The 11,356-nt window shown below is 49.2% G+C and overlaps 4 protein-coding genes across 4 annotated transcripts; 3 read left to right on the forward strand and 1 right to left on the reverse strand.

Moving 5' to 3' along the window:
• Window positions 1-120: 120 nt before the first annotated feature.
• N7537_008921 (uncharacterized protein) lies at window positions 121-2,624 on the reverse strand (the record flags this gene model as incomplete). The annotated part of the gene is made up of 6 exons (XM_056899975.1): window positions 121-320; window positions 373-642; window positions 697-911; window positions 965-2,292; window positions 2,350-2,532; window positions 2,601-2,624. The coding sequence occupies 6 exons, from the start codon at window positions 2,622-2,624 to the stop codon at window positions 121-123; spliced, it is 2,220 nt and encodes a 739-aa protein (XP_056752051.1).
• A 694-nt stretch (window positions 2,625-3,318) lies between these two features.
• N7537_008922 (FAD-dependent oxidoreductase) lies at window positions 3,319-4,488 on the forward strand (the record flags this gene model as incomplete). Its single annotated transcript, XM_056899976.1, has 3 exons — window positions 3,319-3,696; window positions 3,757-4,154; window positions 4,206-4,488. 3 exons carry the CDS (start codon window positions 3,319-3,321, stop codon window positions 4,486-4,488), a joined length of 1,059 nt encoding a protein of 352 aa, XP_056752052.1.
• A 582-nt stretch (window positions 4,489-5,070) lies between these two features.
• On the forward strand, window positions 5,071-7,211 carry fos-1 (sensor histidine kinase/response regulator Fos-1/TcsA; the record flags this gene model as incomplete). The annotated part of the gene is made up of 2 exons (XM_056899977.1): window positions 5,071-5,228; window positions 5,303-7,211. 2 exons carry the CDS (start codon window positions 5,071-5,073, stop codon window positions 7,209-7,211), a joined length of 2,067 nt encoding a protein of 688 aa, XP_056752053.1.
• Window positions 7,212-8,952: 1,741 nt separating this feature from the next.
• Window positions 8,953-11,106, forward strand: N7537_008924 (S53 family peptidase; the record flags this gene model as incomplete). Its single annotated transcript, XM_056899978.1, has 5 exons — window positions 8,953-9,158; window positions 9,220-9,483; window positions 9,536-9,753; window positions 9,808-9,928; window positions 9,990-11,106. The coding sequence occupies 5 exons, from the start codon at window positions 8,953-8,955 to the stop codon at window positions 11,104-11,106; spliced, it is 1,926 nt and encodes a 641-aa protein (XP_056752054.1).
• Window positions 11,107-11,356: the final 250 nt, after the last annotated feature.

Raw genomic sequence — 11,356 nt, forward strand, 5'->3', positions numbered from 1 at the left:
TCCGGTATACCCTATCGTATATTATAAACCAGAGGCAACATGCACCCAACACTGAGTGGTTACAGCAATGGATGGAGGTAGAAAGACGCCAAAAATGAAGTTGTGATCAGGCGTTCTTGATCACTCCCAAGTTCCCTTCGGGGGGCCAAAGTATCCACGCGCTGGTAAGCCCATGTAGGGCGTGCCTTTGCCGTCGGCTGTGGTTTTCGACACAGTATTTCCCCACCAGCTCAACGAACCTGCTGGGAGGGTTATACAAAAGAAGATGATTACCGTCGCGACTGCAACACCGCAATCTAACGCGGCGGATAAAACATAATCTGTGGACGATCAGCAAAAGAAGCAACAATGAAGGAGAAACGATGAATATACTGTATTTTGACCACCACGCGGGCTTGCGGCGACGAAGTACGCCATTGAATATCAAGTTGACTATCCACCACGAGGAGAAGCTGATACCTGTAGCAGGTGGGACTTGGCTCATTGCACCGAAAGCGACGGGCCAGGAGACATAATTGGCAGATTTCCAACGACGACCTAGAAGATAAGTAATGACTACCACGGCGGGTCCGACCAGGAAAAACCAAAGTAGATTGCTATATATCTCCCCGGAAGAAAATAATCGACCGGGACCAACAGCACCTGAAAGATTGGTTAGCTATATGATTGCAAAACATCGACAGCAAGGGAACTCACCCCAAATGAGAGATGAAGAGTATGTGACCTTTCCATGAGGGCAGATGAAACCCCCCTCGGCCTCAAGGGTACACACATCATCAATTCTGGTGATCATGAACACTGTCACACCACATTGAACGATAGCTCCGATGAGTGTGGCCAGGCCCTGGGCTACAAACAGAAGCCGTGGGGCAATGTGCATATAATGAGCCAACTTCATATCGGCGACAAATCTGATGTGGTGTTAATCCATGTCAATTTTATTTTGGAACAGTATGTAACTCACTCGAGTCCTTGCTGAACAGCGACATAGCCATAGAATTTGAATGCCATGTTGGCCACTGGCTGCCCGAGGAAGGCATATCCGCCAATAAATTCCGTGAGCAGGTTCAGTTGGTTACTGCTGATATTTGTGAGAGCCTTAATGACTCCTACAGGGATAAAGTAGACCACTGGTAACACGAATGCTACCAGCACACCCCATGCCGGTAGGCCCGTATGCCACACCTCGTTGGTCACAATACTCAAGACAAACATCAGGACAGTGACTGCAGCAAACCACCACCAGGGCACGGCTCGATATGAAGACATCAGTCGACTATGGACGTCTTGTTTGCTGGTACCCTTCCATTGTCGCCACAAGTCTTTGCCATGATACAACGCGGTGTGGAAGAAGATGCCCGTTAAGTTAGCAAAGGCAACACCGAATGTGATTGCATAGCCAGCCGGTAAAAACATGGGTGAATAGTTTCGATAAGCAGTTTGGTCGATCCTCCCGCCCGTGCCCATGATACGACTGGTGTTGTAAGGAATTCCAGTATTATCGTAGGTGTAGGAGTTGAGCAGCGGCAGGTGTGCAGAATACCAGGTGTTGGTGTAGTAAACGAGGGGGCACACGAGCCAGAAGAAGAGCGCAAATGATCCCATCACATTAAGCCCAGCCCAAAAGGGAACAAGCAGGGGGCTATGGTTCGCATAAACCACCTGGGCCCAGTCGAAGGTCAATACCGACATCCCTAGTCCGGTGGTTTGTCCAAAGAGTTGATTCACCACCACATCGGATGGTACGATCCAGCAGATGAAGGCGAAGGTGCTGAGGCCTGTAAAGAGATATCCCGGGACGAAGTACCAGATGGCGCCACCGATGAAAACATAAAGAAAGAAGCGAAGACGTGTGATCCGCCAGCCATCTGCGATAGCATTGGAGTGAGAGTGGAGGGTGGTCAAAAGTGCTGCATTTGACAACACCTGCGGCCAAAGCATCGAGGCCGGGCCAACTAGCCAGCGCGAGGCCATGCCGGCCAAGCCAAATCCAAACAATTGGGTGGTAATACACAATAAAACCTCAAACCCACCCTGCGATGGCATGTTATAGAACTTGACAAGCGCTTCAATAACTTGAGTGGCGGCAGCAGAGCCAATCGAGACGTTCGCCATGATTGTGATCAAGGCATGCTCCTTGATATTGAAATGCCGGTCGGGATTCAGCGCTCCGAGACGAATCCATCTTGCCCAGGCGCATCCCAAAGGAAAAGCCAGCAATTGCGCCACCAGAGCACTGATAGTCACACTGGGCTGTCGTAAGCTGAAGAACTGGTTCAGTCCACTACCGATCTGTGCTGGTTAGTATTATCTTGCCGATCGTTCGGTTGCATAAAAGATAAGACGTACGATGGTAAACAAGATACCAATAGTCCACATGCGGACCGTGCTGACAGGCAGCGTCAAGTCATTGACTGGCCGGATGACAGCCCGCACCTCCGGGAAAGGCGAATCATCGGCTTCATAGGGTAAGATCTTCTCGGCATCCCGATCGTGAAGAATGGCAATTCCATCTTGATCCGAAGGGGCGTCCTGAGATATGAACCAGTTAACTAAACCATATATGTGGGGGAGGAGTCAATCTCGGAACGCGCACCCACCTGACTCTTCTCAGCCCTCTCCATCATTAACCGGGGTCCTCCGAAGGAGCCCCTAGGCTTCCCCTAGAGCAAGGGAGGAAAGTGCACCAAGCCCCAGTTTAGTGTTGAGTCGGCTTGAGCCGAATATTAGACCACCTAGGTACCGATGACTGCATGAATTGTCTCCAAATATGGAGTACCCCGTACAGGGATGTCCACGGGTGAGCTAACAAAATAACCAATAGAGAATGGGCATCGGGGGCATCTATCACATTTACTTCCTCCCCGGATTCCGTTCTATTGGATGGGTAAAAAAGGAAGGGAAAAAAAGTGACTGACGGGGATGCGACGTCGGAAGAGGCCGTTATAGACCCACTTTATTATTGCCGAAGTAAGATATAGCTTTGAATTTGTGTGAAATAATGGAAGATGAATTCAATTAATCCAATAAAATTTAACATACAAAGTAGCAAAGTAGCGAAGTAGCGATGCCATGTTGAAGGCTTAAAAGTTCGAAACCCTAAATGGTCGAGGGTTGATTTCCCCTTTCTCCCTTGTTTTCGGGCGGTTTGAAGATACGCATAACTATTTACTATTTACTCTAAGCCACTCCTAAATCCTTGATTCGATTGCCTTGGAATTTGTCTCAAAGGCTGGTCCAGTTCCACCGGGAACCAACGTAGGACCTCGGGAAACTCTGTGGTGTCATTCGTCATCTGAACCTTGTACACACCTCACAATGGGTGAATGCGACCATCTCGGTACCGATGATGTGCCCTTTCCTCAAAGACCCATTGTAATTCTCGGTGCGGGGATCATCGGCTGTGCGACAGCCCGGCACTTACTGCTGAATGGATTCCCCGTGATATTGGTGGCCGAATATCTACCAGGAGACCAGAATATTTCCTATGCCTCGGCTTGGGCAGGAGCTGCGTGGCATGCCGCGGGAGGTATTACCCCGGATCAACGATACCTTCAAGCTGTCACACATCGCATCCTACTCAAGATGGCACAAGATGGCCCCGAGGCAGGGGTGAGCATTGTCAACGCACGAGAATACCTCGAACAAAAACCTGCCCCTGACTCCGCGATATGGGGTAAGACGGTGGTCTCCAAGGTACCTTGTCCCCCATGTAATTCCCGCTTGATTGATATTGACATTATCCGTATTGTTCAGTTCCGTGAGATGAGTCCTGGTGAATACCTTCCCGATTTCAACTGTGGCTGGGCCTATGAAACACTTGTCACAGATCCCACAAGACACATGCCTTATCTTAAGAAACAGGTTGAGTCTCTTGGGGGTCGTTTTATCCGCCAACGTGTCGAGTCCCTTCAGGAGCTGTATGAGATGTTCCCCGAATCACGGGTGTTCATCAATGCAAGCGGTTGGGGCAGTAAAACCCTGACGGATGTGCAAGATGATAACTGTTTCCCGGAGCGAGGGCAGAATGTATTCCTGGCCACTGATCAATGCAACACGCTCCACTTCCGAAATGGCAAGGAATATACTTATGTGATCCCTCGGCCGCTATCGAAAGGGGTGGTCCTCGGTGGCGTGAAACAACAAGGCAACCTGTATGAAAATGCCTAGACTCCGGATAACTCTCTTAAAGCTAACCTTTCTAGGTCACCTGAAGTCGATATGGATATCGCAAGGGATGAGATTGCCCGCGCGCATCGGTTAGCTCCTGAAATTGTTCCCGAACAGCCAGCTGCAGATAAGGTGAGTTACATCGTTGGAATCCGACCATCCCGAAAAGGAGGGTTCCGTCTCGAGTCGGAGCGAAAGGGTAGTCGGGTGGTGTTGTCCGCCTATGGGTTTGGGGGTGGTGGGTATGCGTTTTCATATGGGATTGCCGATGCGTTGGTCAAGATGGTGGAGAGGGCCGAGCGTGAAAATGTGATCTAGAAAGGTCTCTTTTATCATATTCTGTACTCCGTCTCCATACACATCTGGTATATGTTGTACTGAGGTCGAGTACTCCATCCAGAGAACTAATGTACACAATATATCCGAGTTATCGCCGTTCCCATGCCCCTCTTGTATTTTTGGAAACAGAGAATTACGTAGTGATGTGCGTATATGCGTATATGGGTATATGTTGTACGTATGTAATTGGGAATATACAACATAGGGGATACAATATAGTTTAACCTAGGCTGATATTGCAACTATATATGTTGTACGGAGTACTCCCTAGTTATTGTACATCTACGTGGAAAATATATCATGACGTTCTCCTAGAATAGGTAATTTCAATAGTTCAAATATTTTTAATATATTCTGTTATCCACCTTTTGGCCTGGAATGAAAAGCCCGTTCTCCCGTCCACTCATCTTCCTCTCTCTCAGCTTGGTTTTGGATTCCAAATCCCCCGGTTTCAAAGTTCTCATTTCTTCCTTATTCCTCCATATATCCCTAGATCTCATTCAAAATTTTGAAAAATCCTCCTTGAATGACATCCTCACTTCCTCCCAGGCGGTTAGCAATATGCCTGTGGATCAGATGCTCCACCTGGGAATCGACCGTCCTATGAACAATGTCACTATGGTGATCACTCCGGCCGAGAGTGACTTGAATCTTGAGAACAAAGCCCTTGAACAGCCCATTGCGACCGGATCTTTAAGTCGCATCTATCGATTTACACCGTGAGAAACCCCTTGAATTCTGAGGAGGAGATCCCCCAAAAGAATTATTCCGTTAACCTCCGTACCCTCTCCAGTAAACCCACTCTCGTATTAGACGGCGCCCTACGAATCATCGAAGTGTCCAACAGTCATGTGGAAATCTTCAAGCGCTCACGAGACCAACTGTTGGCAACGAATATCTACGATCTTCCCCCCTCCATCCTCCCTGCTCCCGATATCGCCTCCCTGAGTGGTACCCTCGGTACTGCCATATCAACTCGCGAAGTGCAGGTCATCAAGCGCGTTCACGTGGCGCAAATCGACGCCTTCTTTTCACTTAGCGTGACGCCCATCTTTGAAGATGACGCCCTGATCTACGTCCTCCTCGAAGCCCAGCGGATCAAATGCCAACAGAACAGGTCGAATTCCCTGAGCGAACAAACCTATCTCAACGAAACCCACAAAATCTTGGTCGACACGGTGAGGGATTATGCCATTTTTATGCTAGATACGCGCGGCTATATTGGGACGTGGAATTCTGGCGCCGCTATTTTGAAGGGATACACATCATCCGAGATCATCGGTCAGCATTTCTCCGTCTTTTACGGTCGCGATGACTGCGAAATGAAAAAGCCCGCCCGCGAGCTGGAGGTCTGTTTACAAGAAGGAAAAGTTGAGGATGAGGGCTGGCGTTACCGTAAGGATGGCACCCGGTTTTGGGCCAATGTCATGGTCACCGCCATCTATCAGAATGGCAGCCATGTCGGATTCGTGAAAGTTACCCGCGACATGACCGAACGTCGAGCGACAGAGGCCCGTTTGATTGACGCTTTCGAAGAATCTGCCAAGCTGAAGTCTGCCTTTTTGGCCAACATGTCCCACGAATTACGCACCCCGATGAACGGAATGCTCTTGGCTTTGACGATGCTACTGAGGACCGAGTTGACTGATGACCAGCGGGAATTCGGGTGCATCCTTGAAGACTCCACTTCGATCTTGCTGCAAGTCATTAATGATGTGCTGGATTATTCTAAGCTGTCGTCGGGAACTTTCCCCTTGAACCCAGATGTTGTCAACATTCCCAACGTGATTTCTGCTGTGGTTCGGAACTGTCAGTCGGCGCTCAAGCCTGGGGTCCAAATTATGAGCACTGTTAGCGAAGGATTTCCTCCAAACCTCAAAGGTGACACTCTGCGATTCCGCCAGGTTCTGCAAAATATGGTCACCAACGCAGTCAAGTTCACCGAGAGTGGCCATGTTCGAGTACATGCTGCTTATACCATCGACGAAAAAGACCCTGATATGTATGTGATCTCCACGCAGGTAGTGGACACTGGTATCGGCGTGCCTGAAGATGCCACAAGCACCCTCTTCACCCCTTTCGCGCGATTCGCGGACACGGCCGTAAAAAGATACCAGGGTACTGGCCTTGGTCTGTCGATATGCAAGAGCCTGGCTGAATTGATGGACGGAGCGGTTGGATTCCATGCCAACCCCGACGGTCCTGGTAGTGTGTTCTGGATGACAGCTAAGATGACTCGCCTCACTTCGCCAGTGTCTCCAGTGAAGTCGAAGTTGCAGCCAAGCATACCCGAGGCGTTGGATAATTCTGCCTCGCTCCAGAAGATCGCTCCACACAAACACATTCTTCTTGTCGAAGACAACAAGGTCAACCAACTTATTATGTTGAAACTTCTCAGCAGCCTGGGTTTCCAGCACGTCGATGTTGCCTGGGATGGAGCAGAAGCAGTGCGTATGGTCAAGCAGAAACCTTTGGCCTATAATTTTATCCTGATGGACATTAGCATGCCCGTCATGGATGGAATAACCGCTACAGAGCACATTCGACGGATGAAACTCGATGTGCCTATCCTCGCATTGACGGGCAATGCCCTCAAGGGAGATGCAGAAAAATATCTGGCTAAGGGGATGGACGATTACATCGCCAAGCCCTTGCATCGGCAGCAGCTGGTGGATTTATTATGGAAATGGTGCGGATCCTGAGTGGTTGCACATCCCAAACCGAGGGGAAACTGTGCTCTCAAACATCGCATCGCCGGTTTGAAGCCGTCTTTCGATGCGATCAAGGCACGGCAGTTGAAACAGACCCGTGTAAGTGTCATGGACCGGAGACTGTGCGGTTGAACCGCTAGGTTGAGAATTTCCAACCACGTCCCCTTATCGGTGTGGCAGAAGTGCCGTCATTTTCACCTGGACCTTTCGACCACCAGTCCATCAAACCGACATTGAAACCACGTTCTTGCAATGCTTTGATTTCTCGGGCTTCTAGGACTTCTTTCACATTGAGCTCTCCAGTTCTCCACTGATCATCCGCACTTGAATTCGACGGCAATGCCATCCGATATAATCAAGTTCCAAGCACATGAATAGCCCTAGAGCTCTCATCTTTTGCTTGCATGATTTATGCCTGAAGGCACATGCAAGTCTGTTTCTGCTACCGACGTTGCAACCACGTAACCTTGAGTGGTTTTCTGTATCAACTCTTTGATACCACCATATGCGGAGTTTAATAACCGGCGTGGTGGGTGGATGACAGTTGGGATACAAGACTCGATGCAAGAATCCTCCCCCGTAGTGGCCAGAATAGCAACCAATCGTTTTAATCGTAAATTGATAAGAATTATGCAGAGTGCATAAGACCGGGCTTTTACCATTTGACCACATGAGCAAGTATCCCCAATAATCCCGCCGTCTGAATTTCAAGGAAAGATGATGCTTTAGCATCAAAGTTCAGCTCTAAGCTTGGGCTTGATCTCAAACCAATTCAATTCTATTCATGTTTTTTTCACCACATTTCGGAATATATAACTTCATCCAGCACCCTGAAATGCGGAAAGTGTCCAGGGGTCATCGGGATCGTCGACCTCATTTTGGTATGAAATGATAACGTGGAACCTTCTCATTATGATTCGACAGAGGCATCGCTTTCAAGAAATACTCTCTCCACATTTCCACTAGACAACTCTCGACGTCCAGTGGCTTCGGCCGTCTGCGTTGCATCATGCGATGGTTGCATTTTCATCGCCTGGCTGCGAGTCAATCCCTCAGGGGTAGTTTTCTCCCGAGGTACAACCCCGATGATCTTTTAATTTTTGAGATCACGCCCGTACTTCCGAGGCACTCCTTGGTTATCTCGGACTGTAATTGCTGAGATCCCGTTCGGACGCTCGGAACCAATCGACTCTGGACTCCGACGGACGACAAAGATACATGATTCAAAATGTCTTCAATTTCGTTGACTTGATGGGTTGTAGCGACGCCATTTTTCGAAAAGTCGCCGAAGAACGCAACCCCATTAGGGAAGAGTCATACTCTCTGTATTAATGATCTTCACATGGACCCCGTGTGACCTGCCTTAACCTTCCGAGGGGGATCAATTGGGGGTTTTTTATGTTAGATGAATGGCCCCGAGGAACTTCACCCCGATGTTCAACACTTAGCGAGATACTCACAGGCTAAGACAAAAAGAGAAGCAGGATAAGCTCTGTCCTTACCCTGCTTGATTTCCTGGGGTCTTAGCATCATTGATCGACTGGCTGTCTTTCCTCTTGGGTGATCTCAGTCCAATTGAATTAGTGGTGATCGACCCTGAAAGCCCCATACAGGCCCACCTTGCAAGACGGGATAAGCTATAAAGTATACCTTGTCCGCCGTTGGTCTTTTCGACTTGATTCTCAACTTCGGAGGAAGCTGAATTGGCAAACTCCTGCCAAATATTATCAACATGAAATCCTTCATAATATTTTGTGCCCTGGTGGCCAGTGCGATGGCAGTACCAACGGCTCATACTTATCAAGTACACGAGCGTCGTGATTTTATTCCAAGATCTTGGATTGAAGGCAAGAAGCTTGACGGAAATGTGTCACTACCTGTGCGAATCGGGTTGACCCAGTCTAACCTAGACTATGGCCATGACCTACTTATGGATTTGTATGAACTTATGCCATGTCCCCCCCCCACAACCGTTTGAAACTGACATGGATTATTCTAGATCTAACCCATCCTCGAGCCGCTACGGACAGCATCTGTCCACCGATGAAGTGCACGACCTGTTTGCCCCGAATGAAAAGAGCGTGAATGATGTGCGTTCTTGGTTGGAGTTGGCTGGTATTGCAAAAGACCGCATCACGCAGTCGACCAACAAGCAATGGATCCAGTTTGACGCCGATGCCGAGGAGCTCGAGAATTTGTTGCATACAGAGTACTATGTCTACTCACATGCTGAAACGGGCCGATCGCACGTGGCCTGTCGCGAGTAAGGCTGTCATTTGGATTAGATCTATAGTTTCGCTGACCTCTGACCGCAGATATCATCTCCCGAACTCTGTACGTGAGCACGTCGACTATATCACTCCTGGAATCTCTCTGCGGGAGGTGACTGGTGTCCGGAGATCGACCGATAGGCAGAAACGCTTCGTGGATGGGATTCCACCTATCCTTGAGCCGATCCTCCTACCAATTGAGAAGCTGTTGAGCGAGGCTTCGTCCCTTTGTTCCCAAGCAATTACGCCCCAATGCATTCAACGTAAGTGATCCGAGTACAGATACCCACACGCTGAATATTCTGACACGCCTTCAGAGATGTATAACATCAGTGAGGGCCACTCTGCCACCAAAGGAAATGAATTGGGAATCTTTGAAGGCATCGGGGATGTCTATGCCCAGGAAGACTTAAATTTGTTCTTCGACAACTTGTACTCGTATGTCGCCTTCAGTCCTATTTCGTCGAATTGATTGGAGTTCGAACTGACTTTCCTGCAGAAAAATCCCGCACGGCACACACCCAACTCTCAAGTCAGTTGATGGTGGTCAGGCTCCTGCACAAATTTCCAATGCTGGGGCTGAATCCGATCTGGACTTCCAAATCTCCTACCCGATTATCTGGCCACAGAACTCTATCCTTTTCCAAACCGATGATATGCATTACGAGAATAACTATACCTTCAGTGGCTTCCTCAACACGTTCTTGGATGCCATTGACGGCTCATATTGCAGTACCATCTCGCCTTTGGATCCTCCATATCCCGATCCAGCAGCTGGAGGCTACAAGGACTCCCTGCAATGTGGCGTGTACGACCCACCCAAGGTCATCTCGATTTCCTATGGGTCCGCCGAAGCAGACCTTCCCATTTCCTATCAGCGGCGACAATGTGCTGAGTTTATGAAGCTGGGTACAATGGGAGTTTCAGTGGTGGTCGCGTCGGGTGATTCTGGCGTGGCTGGACGTGGAGGCGATCCCACCCCCAGCAACTGTCTTGGCCCAGATGGCAGAATTTTTGCTCCAGACTTCCCTGCCTCCTGTCCATACGTGACTGCAGTGGGAGGTACTGAGATCCCCACGGGGTCCTCGCCAGAGGATCATAAAGAGCAAGCTGTGACTAGGTTCCCGTCAGGTGGCGGTTTCAGTAACATTTACAAGGCGCCTGATTATCAGGCCCAGGCTGTTGCCGATTACTTTGACAAGGCCAAGCCCTCATACCCATATTATGAGAGTGTGGACAACAGCAGCTTCGGTGAGAATAACGGTATCTACAACCGGATCGGACGTGCGTACCCAGATGTTTCTGCTATTGGAGACAAGATCATCATCTATAATAGAGGAACAGCCGTTTCAATCGGTGGGACATCGGCCTCTGCACCTGTCTTTGCTGGAATCCTCACTCGTATTAACGAGGAGCGACTGGCCGTTGGCAAGTCCACTGTTGGCTTTGCCAACCCTGTATTGTACGCTCACCCGGAGACTTTCTTTGACGTTACCAAGGGCACAAACGCAGGTTGCAATACTGATGGCTTCTCTGCGGCCGAGGGTTGGGATCCAGTGACTGGATTGGGTACCCCCAACTATCCGGAACTTTTGAGGGTTTTTATGGGTCAGTAGAGTAGTTTAAGTATAGGGGCGATCTCGCCTTTGTGGACACATCTTAGGACAATGAACACTAGGAATTCGATGCGATTCGATGCAATTTCTGTTAGAAAGCATAAACAGAAACATGATGATGATACCGGACTCCAATCTTGTACCATTCTCGGCACACGGAGCGATCGCACCGACAAAGCCTGTCCCCTGCAGAGGGCTTCGATGCCCAACGTGTCTGTTAGCGCACCCAAATGCTAAATACATATGCAAA

This window comes from Penicillium hordei (assembly GCF_028827395.1).
Source record: "Penicillium hordei strain IBT 12815 chromosome Unknown utg000004l_segment0_segment0, whole genome shotgun sequence".
Classification (NCBI taxonomy): Eukaryota; Fungi; Ascomycota; class Eurotiomycetes; order Eurotiales; family Aspergillaceae; genus Penicillium; species Penicillium hordei.